Here is a 19,353-nt window from a genome sequence, read left to right as displayed (position 1 = left end):
CAGAATCCTGTCATCAATAGACTTGCAAATTGAAATAAATCAAATTTGTTTTATACATATTCATAAAACTCAATCATGATCACACACTGTATTTATGTTACATGCCATATTCAGTTAAATTCATTGCTGTGCCATGTTATCATGTAATCCCTACATAGCAGAAGGTAGATCGGGAAGACACGTAACAATATAAGTTATGGAAGAGGAGGAGGTGGGGGTGGTGGAGGAGGTGGGGGCACCTTAGTGGAGGTACCAGGGAGAGGAGGAGGTGGTGGAGGAGGAGGAGGAGGAGCATTACCCATTGAACCAGGTGGAGGAGGAGGAGGAGGGGGGAAGCTATTTGATGAGCTGGGAGGAGGTGGAGGATGAGGAGGAGTATTACCCATTGAACCAGGTGGTGGAGGAGGAGGAGGAGGAGGGGGGAAGCTATTTGATGAGCTGGGAGGAGGTGGAGGTGGCGGAGGAGGTGGAACATTACCCATTGAACCAGGTGGAGGAGGAGGAGGAGGGGGGAAGCTATTTGATGAGCTGGGAGGCGGAGGAGGTGGAGCATTACCCATTGAACCAGGTGGAGGAGGAGGAGGAGGAGGAGGAGGAGGAGGAGGAGGAGGAGGAGGGGGGAAGCTATTTGATGAGCTGGCAGGAGGTGGAGGAGGGGGTGGCGGAGAGGGAACATTAGGGGATGCATTCGGTGTAGGAGGAGGGGGAGGAGGGAGGTTATTCGATGAGGTCATGGAGGGTGTAGGAGGAGGAGGACCAGTGCCCATGGAGCCAGGTGGTGGAGGAGGAGGAGGTGGGATGTTGGAGTCAAACGTGGATCCAGGAGGGGGTTGTGGGCAGTTTTGGGTGAGGTTTGAGGAGACTGGCAAGGTGGGCACCGATGGTAGGGCCACATTAATGCCAAGATTGGACCTGGGAGGGTAGAATGAGAAGGTTCCATTCAATGAATGTATCACTTTATCTTTGAGACAGTTGAAGCCATGTAATACTAACAGATGTTACTGGTTATAAGGGCATGATTTCATGATGAGTTTAACTACAGTATGCTAACTGGTCCTATCCCATCACCACCCTAACGAGCGCTATGCTTACCTATAGAGATCCTTATTGACACTGGCTGAGGAGGGTTCCCCAGGCTGGGGAGCAGGAGCAACGGGACACTCCACAGGGCCACAGCTCCCTGTACTCCGCACACTCTCTGTGGTCCCTGTTCTTTTCCGAGGCTGCAACTCATTGAGCTGGGGAAGACAATAAATTGAGAAAAACACCACAACCATATTACTGCTCTAAAGTCATCATCTAGATGGCCCAATAACATTGCTCTGGCGGGATTGAATTACAAAGTAAGTAGGTGCTGATAAGTAACTAAGTGCTAGTAATTGTAATTACAATAATGTTGACTGCTATTTACTATCTATGGACAGTCAATAAATATCATATTACAGAAAAACATAAAACAATGCTAATGGGATAAATGTATCCATAAGGGACACATTCTCCCAGCTGTCCTCACGTTAAAGCTGTGTCCCAGTGTGTCCAGTTCGGTGAAGGATATGGGTCTTCTGATGTAGCAACCCTTGAGCTCCCGGCCAGCGTTGGGGGGGCTCATTAATTTGGCGCAAGCCAGCTTCGTTACTGTGGTGAAAATTCCCATCTCTCTCCGAGACACCTTCTCCTGATGGATAGCTACAGCCTGGGAGATAGCACGGGTATTACAACACTGAGTTTAGGTCCCAAATGGCACCCTGTTACCTATATAGTGAGGTAGTGCACTAGATATGGAATAGGGTGCCATGTGGGACGCAGTACTGTACTGTACTTCATCTATTGAGCAAAAGCCCCATACTGTACTGTAGCCTCATGAGCTAACTGACCCATAAAGCGGCAGTGTTTCTCACCAGAGAGAGGAGGTTGAGGGAGTTCTCCATGTCTTTCAGCTGCATGGACTGGTTGTCCAGCAGTCTCAGGACAGAAGTGGCTAGGCTGTTGATCTGGTAGGCCACACTGGCCAAAGCCTGAGCGGTCAAAGCCTTGGTCTCCTCCAAACCCCTCCATGTGTCCTCATCCTTAATCATGTTTCAAGCATTATTTTCTTGGCAAAGGTATGATATATCAAAACTTCTTACAGTGTTCCTATACTTTTCGACACAATCAGAATACTATGATAAACAGAAAAGTGCACAACTTGCCCTTTCATATGCCTCAATGTTCCCTCAAAATGGGTAGGCCTAAGGCTTTAAATTAAAATGCAACATGTTTTATAACTACGTTATAAAGAAGGCATCGTACCGTTTTTGTTTTAAGACAGAAAGAGAAAGATCACAGCAAGCAAGTAAAAGTAATTCACAATTTCCCAAAAATATATTCAATAAACAAATAAATAGACTAAGCCTATTAGAATAATTCAGTTAGTTTATTCTGTTATCATTGTCAAAAAATACTCACCTGTAGGCCTAAATAATTGTTTTCACAGTAATCGGCCACTTTGTGAAGGTTGTTATAGTTGTCAATAAGCGCTTTTCTCGACGCGGGAGCCTCTTTTAATATTTGCGTAGCAAGTTCTGAAGACTTATTTTGCTCCGTCATTTTAGACTTTGTCCGGTCCGGAAAGAATGTGCAGAAGTTAACTACAAAGTAAAGGTGTGTCAAACTCTGTGGGTGTGTTCTTATATCAATAGTCGAGGAGGACTAACGTCCCGCCAGCGAGCTGGACTAAAAGGGTGCATTCATTACTCCGATTCCGTTGAAAAAAGTTGGAAGTTTTGCAAAACTTTTTCTAACGGAAACGGTTTAATCCAAACGGAAAACGTTTCGCAACGAAAACGATAGTTTCTATTAGACAAGTACAGGTAGGTCCCTCCCCGGTTCGTTCAGTTTTCTCTGTTTGGTTCACTTTGGTTCCTAGAGTAAACTCTAAACGGTTTCTGTTTTAAAACGTTTTGCAATAGACCACACGTTTTGCAACTGAATCCGACTATGAATACACTCCAGGTGAAGTGACAGGCGAGGCATGCTGCTGCAAGGATTTGCTGCTGAATGCGGAACAACCGCAAGGTATGAGTTTTGACTCCAACTAGGCTACGGTGTTAATATTACAGGCTGAACTTAAAAACCAGCCGTACGATTTAGTACGGTTGATAATCATCTAATAAGGTAGCCATAAGCTAGGCTACTTGAATAATCTCGATTTTATACATTGAAATTCTCATTTATAGGTCTACGTTTTTAATGTCAGCCCCCAAATATCGATTTCATTTATTTAAATAACAACATTGCTCAGGCCCGCCTTTTTGGTTATTTTTCTAACATAGCCTTTATTTCAAAGACCCCAATGAAAGGAGAAGTGCAAGGTCCATAAATACATTAACAGGATAAAGCTATAGCCTTCTCTACTGAACCTCCACTAGAGGTCAGTCTTATAATGCATTTTCTACAATGACCTCAGCAGTTCAAATAGGTCCCTTCTCATTAGCTCCCTACCTACCTACCTGCCTGCCTATCTGTCTGGGCTATGTGGCTACCTCTTTGTCAAATTGTGAATGAGAGACAGATGAAATGTGTACAGCCTTCGCAAAAAAGATGTTCCAAAGATCTGCATCAGTGGCTTGTAGGCTATGTTTGGAAGCGAGGAGATGCTAAATGTGTTTATGTTAATTAACGGTCAAATACCATGAGACCGACAGTTATTTGCTTGACAATCATCGGCTGACGAAATTTTGTGACCGCCACAGCCCTACTCATATACACTGAGTATACAAAAATGTAACTATTTCCATGCCATAGACTGACCAGGTGAATCCAGGTGAAAGCTATGATCCCTTATTGATGTCACTTGTTAAATCCATTTCAATCAGTGTAGATGAATGGGAGGAGACAGCTTAAAGAAGGATTTTTAAGCCTTGAGACAATTGAGACATGGATTGTGTATGTGTGCCAGTCAGAGGGTGAATGGGCAAGACAACATATTTAAGTGCCTTTGAACAGGGTATGGTAGTAGGTGCCAGGCACACTGGTTTGTGTCAAGTACTGCAACGCTGCTCGGTTTTTCCACGTTCAACAGTTTCCCGTCATCCAAAGGACATCCAGCCAACTTGACAAAACAGTTGGAAGCATTGGAGTCAACATAGGCCAGCATTCCTGTGGAATGCTTTCAACACCTTGTAGAGTCCATGCCCCGACGAATTGAGGCTGTTCTGAGGGCAAAAGGAGGGGGCGGGTGAAACTCAATATTAGGAAGTTTGGTATACTCAGTGTACATCGGTTGGCGATGAAATGAACTACAGATTGTTTAGCTCATTGAATGGTGTTGTAGCTGAGAAAAATTGTGAACAATCATAATGAAGTCTCCGATCATTGTTCAAAGAGAATTACAATTGATTTGCATACAAATATTATACGTTTGATATTCTGTAGTTCCACTCTGACAGACTATTGACAGGCAGGGATGCCTCAAAGTAAAGTGTCAGGGTCCTTTCCTGGTTCAACATTAAGCAGTAAAACTGCTGCATACTGTGCAGTATCTCCCTGAGGATGCATTCATTTGTATAAGAATACTCCCGTTTCTTCCTAATGGAGTGTTTTGTGCAGCACTAAGTGTTCCCCACAGTCTGACATTGATTAATGTCTGTTATTTCATAGCAAGTGTTTGTTCTTCTGCTTCGTTTAATAAGCCTTGCAATGGATACCCGCAGAGAGCTTGTTACAATACGATAACACTGACTACATTTACAATAAATTAAGCAATTATTCATATTTTGAATGATGAATTGTGATGAAATATGAATGCTTAAACACTCATTATAATACCAACCCCTTGTTGTTATGCTGGGGACAGTCTATAGAGAGACCACACTGATGTACCATAGAGAATGCAGTGAGACCTCAAGGTTGCTCCCTTTAATGCTCCTCTCACTGTGTTCCCATTGACCTCCAGTCATTACATCAGTAGCTCTCTGAGCTTGATGAGTGCAGAACGGGCCTTTTGGAACCATTAATGCCCTGTTTTATGATTATGCTGAACACTGATTACTTTGCTATGATGAAGCACTTTTTAGCTGCTATGTTACGAAAGATTGCTTTTAAATGCAAACAAAGTTCATCACAAAATATTCCCAAGACATTAAACTTCCTCGATACATTTGATAATTATTTTATGATGAGGGCCAGGGAGCCTGAAACTTCTGTTAAGGAATTGATCACAGTATCCTTATGAAAGTGAGTTGCACTTCTATTTTCTATCATCTACGTTACTACTATACTATAACCATACCAAAAGACACCGATGATATTTGAATGTTTTCTAAGATGACACTGTCAGAGAAGAATTTCAACGTTGCGTGCACCATGGTATTGTGTGATCATAATCCACCGGAACAATGAAGATAGCAAATTGATGACAAAAAGTGTAGGGGACCATGACATAAACACAGTCACAACATCTCTGTTTACTCCAATCCCTGCTATAGCCTCATGATATGGGTTCTCGGACAACCCCCCCCCACACACACACACACACACACACGCACACACAATCCATATCCATTAACCCTACGCCTCTTTTATTTGTAGTGATTGGATGCCCAGGGCTATCACGGTTTCGCCACGCTTCACAGAGTTCCATTACAGCTTCCCAATTCAATTATAGCACTGAGTCTGGAGGGAGGATTGACTGGGGTTGCCTTGCATGGACGGTAGTAGACAGACACTATCATTACAGCCAGCTTGCTGTCTGACACTATTGGCCCAGGACACTTTTTTTTGTCCCCAGTAACATTGACCTTAGATCCAATTCTGATGGATTATCCAGAATTAGACGTTCATCCATGTTTTTCAAATGTCAAATTTCCAAATGATTGCTAATATAACATTTCAAAGTGTTTAAGGTTAAGTTTAGGTATTAACTCCCCCATCCCCTACCCCCGACGTTGAAACCTACTTAAAGGTAACAACGCTCACTGTTGCCCCTAGTGGCCAGTTTCCATGTCATCTCCCGACGTCCTCAGACATGGATGGACTCCCAATACTGGCTTGTATCAGGGGTGAACTGGCTGGGGTTATCAGCTTCAAATTTACAGTACTGATATCTCAAGACCTCAAGGTTTCTTTTTCTCCACTCAGTTTAGTAAAAAATAACTGTTGTTGATCAGCTTGGGGTGTGTACCCTTACAAAAAACAAAATAGCTGTCTTCCCATGTTGAGTTTAAAGGTGCTACACATAGGATTTAAAAAAATAATTTTGGAATTGGAATTTCAGAAAATGTCCATAATATATCAGCAGTAATAGTGGAATGATAGTTTCACAGTATTACTTACCCACCAGTGTTGTGATTGGCTGTGATATTTGCCTATTGATTTCTTCTGATGGAACTGCATCTGTTGTAAAAGTTGTTCTGACTTCGTGGCTGTATTGTCATGTGAATATCGCTCTGTCATTATGACCGGAAATAACTTTTGGACATCAGAACAGCGATTACTCACCACAAACTGGCAGAAGCTTTTTTTCCTTTAACGAGTCCGACGAGCCCGATGTGAAGGACATACTGCTTTCCCGGTAACAGGCCCAAATCCCTGTCATTTGCGTGAAGAGAAGACGGAGAAAAACAGGGCGGAGGTCGGGCTGCCTTCTGAAAATTCGTAGGCAATTGAATAAACCCCCACTGCCTTCTGTTCTACTAGCTAACATGCAGTCATTGGAAAATAAAATCGACGACCTACGAGGAAGATTAAACTACCAACGGGACATTAAAAACTGTAATATCTTATGCTTCATGGAGTCGTGGCTGAACGACAACATTATCAACATACAGCTAGCTAGTTATACGCTGTATCGGCAGGATAGAACAGCAGCGTCTGGTAAGACAAGTGGTGCCGGACTATGTATATTTGTAAACAATAGCTGGTGCATGATATCTAAGCAAGTCTCAAGGTTTTGCTCGCCTGAGGTAGAGTATTTTATGATAAGCTGTAGACCACACTATCTACCTAGAGATTTCACCTGTATTTTTCGTAGCTGTCTACATACCACTACAGACCGATGCTGGCACTAGACCGCACTCAATGAGCTATATTCCACCATAAGCAGACAGGAAAACGCTCATCCAGAGGCGGCGCTCCTAGTGGCCGGGGACTTTAATGCAGGGAAACTTAAATCTGTTTTACCAAATTTCTATCAGCATGTTAAATGTGCAACCAGAGGGAAAAAAAACTCTAGACCACCTTTACTCCACACACAGAGATGCGTACAAAGCTCTCCCTTGCCCTCCATTTGGCAAATCTGACCATAATTCTATCCTCCTGATTCCCGCTTACAAGCAAAAATGAAAGCAGGAAGCACCAGTGACTCGGTCAATAAAAAAGTGGTCAGATGTAGCAGAAGCTAAGCTACAGGACTGTTTTGCTAGAAAATACTGGAATATGTTCCAGGATTCCTCCGATGGCATTGAGGAGTACACCACATCAGTCATTGGCTTCATCAATAAGTGCATCGATGACGTCGTCCCCACAGTGACCGTACGTACATACCCCAACCAGAAGCCATGGATTACAGGCAACATCCGCACTGAGCTAAAGGTTTGCAAGCCATGCCACTTTCAAGGAGCGGGACTCCGACGAACAATCAAACAGGCAAAGCATCATTACAGGACTAAGATCGAATTGTACTACACCGGCTCCGTCGCTCGTCGAACGTGGCAGGGCTTGCAAACCATTACAGACTACAAAGGGAAGTAGCACAGCCGAGAGCTGCCCAGTGACACGAGCCTACCAGACAAGCTAAACTACTTCTATGCTCGCTCGAGGCAAATAACACTGAAACAATTATGAGAGCACCAGCTGTTCTGGACGACTGTGCGATCACGCTCTCTGCAGCCGATGTGAGTAAGACTTTTAAATAGGTTAACATTCACAAGGCCACAGGGTCAGATGCATTACCAGGACGTGTACTGCGAGCATGCGCTGACCAACTGGCAAGTGTCTTCACTGACATTTTCAAACTCTCCCTTTCCGAGTCTGTAATACCAACATGTTTTAAGCAGACCACCATAGTCCCTGTGCCCAAGAACACTAAGGTAACCTGCCTAAATGACTACCAACCCATAGCACTCCCGTCTGTAGCCATGAAGTGCTTTGAAAGGTTGGTCATGGCTCACATCAACACCATTATCCCAGCGGTGCAAGAGGCTTCTAAACAGCTTCTACCCCGAAGCCAAAAGACTCCTGAACATCTAATGAAATGGCTACTCAGAGTATTTGCATTGCCGCTGCGACTCTCTGTTATTATCTATGCATAGTCACTTTAATAACTCTACCTACATGTACATATTACCTCAATTACTTTGACTAACTGGTGACTCTGTACTGGTACCCCCTGTATATAGTGTCGCTATTGTTATTTTACTGCTGCTCTTTAATTACTTGTTCCTTTTATTTCTTATTCTTATTCATATTTTTTAAACTTCGTTGTTGGTTAGGGGCTTGTAAGTAAGCATTTCACTGTAAGGTCTACACCTGTTGTATTCGGCGCATGTGACCAATAAAATGTTATTTTATTTGGTTACTAAAATTCTACACTGCTCGCTCAATTTCAGTTAATGTGACAAAAAAAGCACTGAAAAGTGTAGGGAGCCATTGTAACATCTAAAATCGCTGTGAAATATCTTTTCACTAACAAAAAGCTGGTGTACCAAAACCGAAAGGCTCAAGCACGAGTCTCCCCATGTTACGGGAAAGGGTGTGCAGGGGAGGGGGAGATTTGTTTTGAACGCAACCTAACGCTGTTGCAATTCACCTAGCACTAGGCTGCGTTAAAAACAAATCTCCCTGTGAAACAAAATCATTCCACTATTACAGCAGATATATTTCTGAAATTACAATGCAAAAATATATCCTGTGGCACCTTTAAATTTGACAAGTGAAACAATATTTTCACATGTATTACATTTATTGCCTTTTCACATGTAAGGAGAATAACATGTTTGCGCCTCATGTGAATTGCAGTTTCACGTGTATAAATCGGATATGCAGTTTTACATGTGAAAAACATTCACATGAAAATCTCACTTTCACATGTGGAATCATTGTTATTCTCCTCACATGTGAAAAGATGGTGTTAACATGTTGCAGTAGCAATGTTTCCACCAGCGGAATTAGGGTGACCACATCTAAAAAGCCCAATGATTTCGTGGGACATTCGCAGAACAGTGGACAGAATCATTTTTGGGCAGCGGCAGGCTAATGGATCACGTTCAAATGGCGACATAGTTATTCTGCTGTAACAGGTCGCTGCCTGTTAAAGGGGCAATCCTTAGTTGCTACATCAATTTTTTTACTTAGAAATTAATGTACCCATTGATTCTTGAAGAATATAACGTAAATACCTCATAAGCTTAGTTTAACTGTCGTACCCCATCAGAACCCCAAATATATGCTTGGTTTACTCCAATGTTGGTAAACAAAGTAAATGTAAACAAACACTGTATAGCCTCAAAACAAAAATAATCATGTTGAAAGCAAAACATAAACCCAAAAGTATTGATAGAAAAACAAAATAATTGCAAGGAAATCATTTAAAAATGCGCTGAACAAATGAATTGCAAATGGATGCAAAAAAATAGTTTTCAGTGAAAAATGTTTTATGATAATGCGATTATACAATACGGCCCTTTCCTGCAATTTTCCCTATCTTTGGTTATGGTACTCTTATCATGTAGGCTATACGTGCAGATAGCGCTGTTGGCTAAAGCGCACGTGCCAGTACAAGAGAGGCACACTCGCTATATAATGCACATTGTTTTGTGTGAAAACCATCAGTAGAGTTGAAAATGCGACGGAAACCCATTTAACTTGTATTTTTTTTGGTACATGGGAATTTAACCGCAAAAGGTATTTTTATGTGCACTACGTCATCACGCACAACCTTTGTGTCACGGGTGTCGTTGTGTAGAGAGGACCAAGGCGCAGCGGGTTGCGTGCTCATCATAATAATTTATTAAATAAATGTGAACATGGGAAAACCAATAAACAAAAGAACGACAGAAGACAGTTTAACAGGCTATACTTACAACAGCAGTGCTAAAGACAACTACCCACAAATCCCCAGGTGAAAACAAGCATCTAATATATGACTCCCAATCAGGAACAACGATGTACAGCTGTTCCTGATCGGGAGCCACACAAACCACACAGAAATAGACAGACTAGAAAACCATAGAAAACCAACACTAGAACAATTACTCAAACCCCAGACTACATAAACCAAACACCCCTTAAATAACACACACAACCCGAACTATATGAAACAAATACCCCTCTGCCACGTCCTGACCAAATATAATACAATTACTCCCTCTGCTGGTCAGGACGTGACACTTTGCTGGCAAGCAAAGTTAGCTAACTAGCTAGCTACCAAAGGTTAGTTGGCTAACGTTAGCTACCCAACGTTGAAGAATAGATAGTTTGGTAGCTAGCTACCTAATGTTAGCTAGCTAAAGTTAGCTAACCAAACCTGGTAAAATACAACAAAGGAGACAAGCGGCAATATTGACTGTTTATTTTTTTTATTGATACAATAGGTTTGTGGGACCCGCGGGCCTGCCATGATTATTTCAGTGCGAGGGAACGATGCATCACCAAACGAGGGCATGTATTTCCAACAACTCGTGGCCAGGCTGATGACACAAGTAGCTCAACTATTCCAACAACAATAGCAGCAGCTACAGCACAGCACTCCTCCAGCGACTGCACCGGAAAGGGGTGTTTGTCGAGCAAGACAGAATGAGCTACCCATAAGTTCAATGTTTACTTTTACAACTTGCACATTGGTGGTAGCTAACGTTTAATATTTGAGTCCTGTTAATTTGGTAATGTAATGATGGTCTTTTCTGTTTTAATAGTGGGCAGTAAGGTATCTACACATTAATGCTGGCAAGCAGGACAAATATAAGCCGCACGAAAAGTGAGGCCAAATTTGTTTTGGGGGGAAAAAGTCCAACCAAGAAATCAGGGTTGGTTGTTGCTGTATGATGGTTCTTAGCATTCTGAAATATGTTACATGAAATAGGTGTGCGAATATCATGCATAAATGTAATTTAATGTTGGTTCTTCGTCATGTCTCAGGAAGAACAGACCGCACAACACCCGCGTACTGGGTCTACTGGTCAGTCGGCTGAGATTACAGACACAGAGACACAGACGGAGAGTGAAGCATGGCAGATTTTGAAGGTGAATTGTTTCATAGAGACATGGACTGACTTTGCTACAGATTGTAACACCAGATAATGTGATTTAACCCCCCCCCCCCGAACTGGTATCCATTATACTGGTAGTTACAGGTTAGGTACTGTTAGGTGTAGTACAGATAAACAGGAGTCTCATAAAATGTCCTTGTCCAGTTGCAGGGATCAGTTTGAACGTATGCTTTGTTATTAAAATATATATTTTTTGCTCCATGAAGTAATCCAACAATGTGTACACCACCATCTTGTCTATTTCTTCTCTCATTGATTGGGGCTGTGAGAAAGGGAGAGGTGAGGGGGGGCAGGATGTAACAATTGTGAGGTGTGAATGTCAGGATAACTTAATGGCATGTCTCTGGCTGGACACATTGGCAGTCAGGATCTCTCGTCTCCATCGAGTGTTGTTAACACCCCATGGTTCCCCTTATCCAACAGGTGGAGAAACCAATTTGAGGGTTCAGAGATAAAACACTTAAGTTCTTCCGACTGGCATAGAAGTGGTTAGTGTCTTCAGAGGTGTAAGGATAATTATGAGTCTGTACCTAGGGTATTTGGTGCAGTGAAAGTCCTGCAGGGGGTTATGTTTCCCAAGTGCAGGGGGTTTGCAAATGTTCATGCTATAACAATACATTTTTCAAAGTAACCCTACCTTCAAGAAAAATCTAAAGGTGGTTGAGGCTGACTAGTTGCAGACACTTCTCATCTTACAATACTTCAGAAAGGAAACACCACATAGAAATGTTTAACCATTTATTAACAAATGAATAATTCAAGTCTTGTGATATAGGCTCTGCTCCTTCAGGGTAGCTCACTGTCCAAGCAAAGCATCAATACATACAATTGCATATAAGCAGTGAGAGCGGTAAGCTACATATATGTATACCAATCCCTCAAACAGAACCTAACTGTTTGGATTAAACCTGGATTGTAAACTATCATGGTCAAAACAAACTGATGCAACAGTAGCTAAAATGGGAGGAGGTCTGTCCATAATAAAGTGCTCTCTACCTTCTTAAGAACGCTATGAACGAGGCAGATCCTACAGGCAGGTCCTTAGTTTTGTCGCACTTGGACTACTGTCAAGTCATGTGGTCAGGTGTCACAAAGAGGGACTTAGGAATATTACAATTGTCTCAGAACAGGGCAGCACGGCTGGCCCTTAAATGTACACAGAGAGTTAATATTCATAATATACATGTCAATCTATCCTGGCTCAAAGTAGAGGAGAAATTGACAGGTGGAGCAAGGGTAGGGAAAGTTGAGGACACACAGACACAGAGGAGCTCACATACACACCCACCCCTTGGCGCTTCTCCTAATCTGCAGCTTTTTTTGCAGTGAGAACATGCAGGGAGGTATTTTGCCAACATCTAGTTAAGCCTGTTAAAACGCTTCAGTTTTTTCTGATCATGAGCATCATCTGATCCGACTATCGACTGTCAATTTACGGATACGATTATGAACATGAGTATGGCCATGTCTCCACACCCCTACTTTCCTAGCAGCCACATACAAACAGCATGAGCACTTTGATCGTTGGATAATTCCGTCTTGCATCTATGCTCTCTCCTCCTCTCACCTTTTCCCTTCACTTGTGGAGTTCAGTGCACAACATCAGCTGTCTGTGACCCGGCGAAAAAATCTTTCCAAGCCAAATCATCATATCTTAACCACTACACAAAGCCTACATGTTTGTCACCGTATTAGCTAATGTCAAGTCAATATAACTACTAGAACTAACGCGTTAGTAAAACCACTACAATCATGCAGTGCAGTGTACAGTTAGGAAGCAGTTTAGCAGTTACACCGACGGGCCTTGTTGGTAATGAATTAATCAAACCAAAAGCTTACCTTGACTTGGAAGAGTTCCCGTGTTGGATAGCCATAGCCAGCTAGGTAATATACCATCCCTCTCTGTTTGAGTAGGCTAAACTAGCTAGATGCATTTGCTAGCTAAGTAAGTGAAAGTGAAATATAAAATATAGCTCTCTCTCTTGCTTCTCCTTCATTTTTTAAGAAATTTATTTGTTAAAAACTGTTAAACTATTGTCTTTCTCTCACTTTGAGTCAACTACTCACCACAATTTATGCACTGCAGTGCTAGCTAGCTGTAGCTTATGCTTTCAGCACTAGATTCATTCTCTGATTCTTTGTTTGGGTGGATAACATGTCAGTTCATGCTGCAAGAGCTCTGCTAGGTTAGAGGACGTCCTCCGGAAGTTGTCATAATTACTGTTCAAGTCTATGGAAGAGGGTGAGAACCATGAGCCTCCTAGGTTTTGTATTGAAGTCAATGTACCCAGAGGAGGACGCAAACTAGCTGTCCTCCGGCTACACCATGGTGCTGCTCTACACAGTGCTGTTGAGGCTACTGTAGACCCCTTCCTCCTCCCAAGAGCCTCCACTGCTTTCTTCCCTCCCTCTTTCCCCCTCCTCTGCCCCCTCTCTTTTCTCTCTTTTCCCATCCCCAGCTTACTGTAGAGAGAAAGAGGAAGCAGAAGAGATAGAGAAAAAGAGAGCGAGAAGTGTGTGGAGTGCCTTACAGACCCCGAGCTCGCTGTGCAGTGGGTTATTGAGCTACCTGCAACAGAAGCGGTGCAGGATTTGGCTCTGGGCAAAGGTGCGAGTGCTTGCCATTCCAATCATTACTATTGCTGACCAACCAGGAAGCGTTGAAGAAAGAAAGAGAGAGACAGAAAGAAGGGTGGGAGGGAGAGAAGAAAACAGGGGGGTGGAAAGGGATAGATAAAACGAAAAAGAGATGGGGGAGAGTGGGGTATGTTGAGCCATTTTTTTATACATTCAGCAACGCTACGTCAAGGGAAATATAGTATTCTTTCTAACAGTGTTTAGGAGAAGTGAACTTCATGTAGTTCAACTAGTAATTGAATTACATTTTGCTGTAGCTTGGTGGTAGTTTAAAGTCAAATCTTGGTTGTGTTTTCAGTAGTGAATAACTTTGTTGCCATGTGAACGACACACTATTTTTGCAAAATGAAAATAAAACATAGGAAATTCTTGCCTACTTTAGCCTTCTTCTTTGGTATCAGACCTGCCTAATTCTCACTTGAAACATACAGTGCATTCGGAAAGTATTCAGACCCCTTGACTTTTCCACATTTTGTTATGTTACACCATTATTCTAAATGGATGAAATTGTTTTTTCCCCCTCAATCTACACACAATACCCCATAATGACAAAGCAAAAACAGGTTTTTAGAATTTTTTGCAAATGTATAAATAATTTAAACTGAAATATTACATTTACATACAGTAAGTATTCAGACTCTTTGCTCAGTACTTTGTTGAAGCATATTGGCAGCGATTACAGCCTCGAGTCTTCTTGGGTATGACACTACAAGCTTGGCACACCTGTATTTGGGGAGTTTCTCCTATTCTTCTCTGCAGATACTTTCAAGCTCTGTCAGGTTGGATGGGGAGCGTTGCTGCACAGTTATTTTCAGGTCTCTCCAAAGATGTTCAATCGGGTTCAAGTCCGGGCCCTGGCTGGGCCACTCAAGGACAGTCAGAGACTTGTCCCGAAGCCACTCATGTGTTGTCTAGGCTGTGTGCTTAGGGTCATTGTCCTGTTGGAAGGTGAACCTTCGCCCCAGTCTGAGGTCCTGAGCACTCTGGAGCAGATTTTAATTAAGGATCTCTCTGTGCTCTGTTAATTTTTCCCTCAATCCTGACTAGTCTCACAGTCCCTGCTGCTGAAAAACATCCCCACAGCATCATGCTGCCATCACCATGCTTCACAGTAGGGATGGTGCCAGGTTTCCTCCAGACGTGATGCTTGGCATTTAGACCAAAGAGTTCAATCTTGTTTTCATCAGACCAGATAATCATGTTTCTCATGGTCTGAAAGTCCTTTAGGTGCCTTTTGGCAAACTCCAAGCAGGTTGTCATTTACCTTTTACTGAGGATTGGCTTCCGTCTGCCCACTCCACCATAAAGGCCTGATTGGTGGAGTGCTGCAGAGATGGTTTTCCTTCTGGATGGTTCTCCCATCTCCACAGAGAAACTTTGGAGCTCTGTCAGAGTGACCATCGGGTTCTTGGTCACCTCCCTGACCAAGGCCCTTCTCCCCCAATTGCTCAGTTTGGCCGGGCGGCCAGCTCTAAGAAGAGTCTAGGTGGTTCCAAACTCCTTCCATTTAAAAAATTATGGAGGCCACTGTGTTCTTGGGGAACGTCAATTCTGCAGAAATTGTTTGCTACCCTTCCCCAGATCTGTGCCTCGACAAAATCCTGTCTCCGAGCTCTACGGACAATTCATTCGAACTCATGGCTTGGTTTTTGTTCTGACATGCACTGTCGACTGTGGGACCTTATATAGACTGGTGTGTCCCTTTCCAAATCATGTCCAATCAATTTAATTTACCACAGGTGGACTCCAATCAAGTTGTAGAAACATCTCAAGGATGTAACGTAACAAAATGTGGAAAGATTAAAGTGGTCTCAATACTTTCCAAATGTAAAGTATGAAGGGCCTACATGTATCAACTTTCTCAGCGTATGCTTTTGTTTATACATTTTGTGCAAATTAATTGAACATCACCAAATGCATCATAAAACAAATATTGCACCTATTTAATGTAACCCTTGCTGTTAATAGATCACAAAGCAGTACACAACTGAGCTAAACATTTGGAAATGACAAGTTCACTTTCTCATTCATAGTCTGAAAATGCATATCAAGTGCAAGTGAGCTGTTTAGCTCACATCTGAAGGTTGGGGGGCATTTAGGACGTCTTAAACTGCAGATCGCTAAAATATCATAATGATTATGATCACGCTTCCTCAATTCAAACATTATGGCGACACTATTCCTAAAATGGTTTACAAACTTGGGAACCAAAGTCGAGTTATCAGTGTAGCCAGTTATCGCCCAGATCTGTTGAAATACCTGTCTTCACGCCTAGAAAAAAAACCTCCAGGCTTCCGTCATAACTGTCAATTTATATAAAATGGACAGTTTTATAGGTAGGTAGGTAGGTAGGTAGGTAGGTAGGTAGGTAGGTAGGAGAATTATAGGGGCCAGTTTTGAAAAAACGAATCCCGTCTGAATCGTCCTCTAGAATAACAGACATTCTTGGGTAATAAATACATAACCAACGTTCTCTTGTAATATTAGTCCCGTGCAAATAGAGCTTAAGCCCCGTCTAAGCCGGGGGAAGGGTTCTACTGAGCTATATGGAATTGTTTTATGAAGGTCATACCAAGGACCATTTAGCTTTATGATTCTGATTTAAGACATCTTGAAGTTTGTTTTATTTGGCCTTGGAACAATAGATAGTTCCCCCTAAAGAAATCTTAATGAAGTTTGTTCTGGTGTGTCTGTCCTATATCTGAGAGATATTAGAAAGATCAGGAATTTTTTTTTTTTACATGTTTTTAACCCCTTATTATTGTCACTAAACAGTCTTCATATATACTTCCATACGTTTTTTCAACTGGTGTCAGGGGACCTTCAGACGAGTCTTGTGAGGCCTGTGGGCATCTTAGAGCAAAACCGAGTTGTACATATTTGTAGTCTCTCCTTTGCACAGAGGGGTCATATTATTGTATAGGCCACTGTTCGGACGCTACTATACAGACAGATGTTGGCAGATTGGCTGTACCAACTTCAGACGTGTCCCAAGACGCTTGTTGTAGACCAAAACGGAGAGCACCATTGTGCTCATGAGAGTCTCATCTTTCCATTGAGGGCTCATAATAGTGTGTAGGCCAAACTGTTTGTGAGAAGACCAATTTTCGGGATGTCTCATGGTCTGACAAACATCGCTTTACCTCTGTCACCTTTCACCGCAGCGGTTCAAACTGTTGAACCCAGTTCCTACATTTGAATATAAAATGGATTTTATCAAACAAAACTATGCTACATTTCATCTCTGGGATCCACAGGATGACAAAGATTACTGAATGTAAGTACATTATTTACCTTCAGAGGTGAATGTAGCAAACCAGTTGCCGTGATAAATTTTGTTGTTGTTGTGCACTCTCCTCAAACCATAGAATGTTATTTTTTCACTGTTATAGCTACTGTAAATTGGACAGTGCAGTTAGATTAACAAGAATTTAAGCTTTCTGCTGAAATGTTCTTGTTACTTAAAACGTCATGCTAATCACATTAGCGCACATTAGCTCTACCATCCCGCGGGGAGGGGGGGGGCGATCCCGTAGAGGTTTTTAAGTAAACTAAATGTTTTTTAAGGGTAGCTTTAGTGTAGCGTAACTTCTTCCAGTGTGAAGTAATTGGTCATCTATATTTTCAGAGTAGCTTCCCCAAAACTGCTAACAAGTACACTGAACAAAAATATAAACGAAACATGCAAAAATTTCAAAGACTTTACTAAGTTACACTTCATATAAGGAAATCAGTCAATGAAAATAAATGCAGTAACACCCCTCGTGACCACAAACTAGTTAAATTACGGCACTCTCAGACTTCAGTATGGAGCAAATGAAAGAGCAGCGGAATAATTTACTGGGAGTCATCAGGCTAAAGTTAAGCCACCTTGGGGTAAGTGCTGGTAGGTCAAAGTTGAATTCATGGAATGGGGATGTGGTATATTGTATATCTCAAATGTATGCCTACCTTCAGATATAAAGCTTTCTGTTCAATTTCCATTTCTTGACCAGTTGTCTGGGACAGGGATGCTGTTTCGATGTGCCAATTCGTAAGTTCTCAGCATTTGAGGCTACGCAAAATTCTGGTTTGTAAGATTCTTGATATGTTCAGCAAGCTCAGACTCCATCAGATAAGACCTTGTGTGCCTCTGCTACTCTATCATAGCTTCTCTTTCACACAGGCACATTGTTTTTTTTTTCTCAATGTACCTCTTCAGTGTCATTCAGTCAAATTTTTTTCATCCCTTGCTGCTGCTCAAATGGACTTCTTCCTTACCGCTCTCAAGAAGCTCAAGGGGGGCTAGATCCCTGCTTGTTTTACTTTTCTATAGAAGGGGCATGATGTAACAAAAAAAAGTACTATATTGAGTTCATATGCAGAAATCTAAAAATACTATGCATAAAACTGACAAAATGTACTCATCATTTGTATGGGGTATGGTGGCGATTGGCTCAACCCCAATGCAAACATTTTGACTATATTAGCCCACACAGCCACAAGGATACACTTTCATCCTAGGTTAAGGACCTCATATTGTAACTTAGAGACCCCCAACTGATGTATAAAACAATCTTAAAACGATCTACGTACTTTGGTTAAGCTACAAGCATCATGAAACCTATAACAACTTTTTCCATGTGGTTTCTTCCTTCACAGACTCCATGACATGATGACCTCTTCCTAAAAATCACATGAAAACATTGTATGGTTTCCTAGAAAGTAGGGGAAGATCTCAATTCCATACTCCTCGCATCCTCTCTCCTTGTCTCCTTCTCAAAACCCATTGGGTGAGAGCACCAGAGGTCCCTTCCCTCTGACCTTCTCCTCCAATGGGTTTTGAGAAGGAGGCGAGAGCATGCGAGGAGTATGTGATTGAGATCTTCCCAAAGGGTGGCTCAACTAACCCTTTGGTCTAACTTACCCCACTCTCCCCTACTGTTAGTAAGTGTGCAGGCAGGCAGTGCTGGAAAGTGGAAAGGGGAAGGCTGCAGAAAAGTGTGGGCTGGGTTAGACTGCTAGCCACTTAAAAAGGAGCCGGCTGTGGCGGCACAGCATTTGAGGAACCGACAGAGGCAGTAGGAGAAGAGAAGCAGGAGGGAGACTTGGATGAGAAAAACCCTGGGAAGGTGTTAGTTACTCTACTCTCACAGCAACAAGTGTATTTTTAGCCTTCTCCACTTATCTCTATGGCCAGAATGGCCAGAATGCTTTGGGGAGCGGTGGTTGTGCTACTGCCACTCTTGGGACTCTGTCAATTTGTCCTGCCACCTGAGTGGGGACCAGGGACCTTCCCTGCCACAGAGGCCGGGGCCAAAGACTTTGTCACTGCCTACAATACCGCCGCTGAGCTGGTCATCTACCAAAACCAAGAGGCCAGCTGGACATACCAGACCAACATTACAACCCACAACGCTGAGAAAAAGGTAGGACCCCTCCCCCACACAGCACACAGAGGTGTTTGAATGAAATGTTGACAGTTGTTTAATTA

At 42.5% G+C, this 19,353-nt stretch overlaps 2 protein-coding genes across 2 annotated transcripts in view; one reads left to right on the top strand and one right to left on the bottom strand.

Moving 5' to 3' along the window:
* Positions 1–194: 194 nt before the first annotated feature.
* abi3b (ABI family, member 3b) lies at positions 195–2,675 on the bottom strand. Its single transcript, XM_029715012.1, has 5 exons — positions 2,446–2,675; positions 1,899–2,066; positions 1,514–1,693; positions 1,093–1,238; positions 195–912 (listed from the first exon to the last, which is right to left on the bottom strand). Exons 1-5 carry the CDS (start codon positions 2,584–2,586, stop codon positions 195–197), a joined length of 1,353 nt encoding a protein of 450 aa, XP_029570872.1. The 5' UTR covers positions 2,587–2,675.
* An 8,452-nt stretch (positions 2,676–11,127) lies between these two features.
* Positions 11,128–19,353, top strand: part of LOC115159185 (angiotensin-converting enzyme) — a 44,894-nt gene continuing 36,668 nt past the window's right edge. Inside the window, exons 1-2 of the mRNA XM_029708660.1 lie at positions 11,128–11,217; positions 18,808–19,288. Coding sequence (XP_029564520.1) covers positions 19,052–19,288 — 237 coding nt within the window. The 5' untranslated portion in view covers positions 11,128–11,217; positions 18,808–19,051. The remainder of the gene's footprint in view (positions 11,218–18,807; positions 19,289–19,353) is intronic.

The sequence above is a fragment of the Salmo trutta genome, chromosome 2 (genome assembly GCF_901001165.1).
Source record: "Salmo trutta chromosome 2, fSalTru1.1, whole genome shotgun sequence".
Lineage (NCBI taxonomy): Eukaryota > Metazoa > Chordata > Actinopteri > Salmoniformes > Salmonidae > Salmo > Salmo trutta.
Note: the sequence above shows the minus strand (reverse complement) of the source record. Positions and strands in the feature narration are given on the sequence as shown.

What these genes read in the sequence shown, in the direction of transcription:
- abi3b (XM_029715012.1), bottom strand. Translation starts at nt 2,586, where the DNA reads ATGACGGAGCAAAATAAGTCTTCAGAACTTGCTACGCAAATATTAAAA. An exon ending in ACAATTATTTAGGCCTACAG is followed by an intron (nt 2,067 to 2,445) that starts GTGAGTATTTTT and finishes AACATGATTAAG; the next exon opens with GATGAGGACACATGGAGGGG. An exon ending in CACTGGGACACAGCTTTAAC is followed by an intron (nt 1,239 to 1,513) that starts GTGAGGACAGCT and finishes TGTCTTCCCCAG; the next exon opens with CTCAATGAGTTGCAGCCTCG.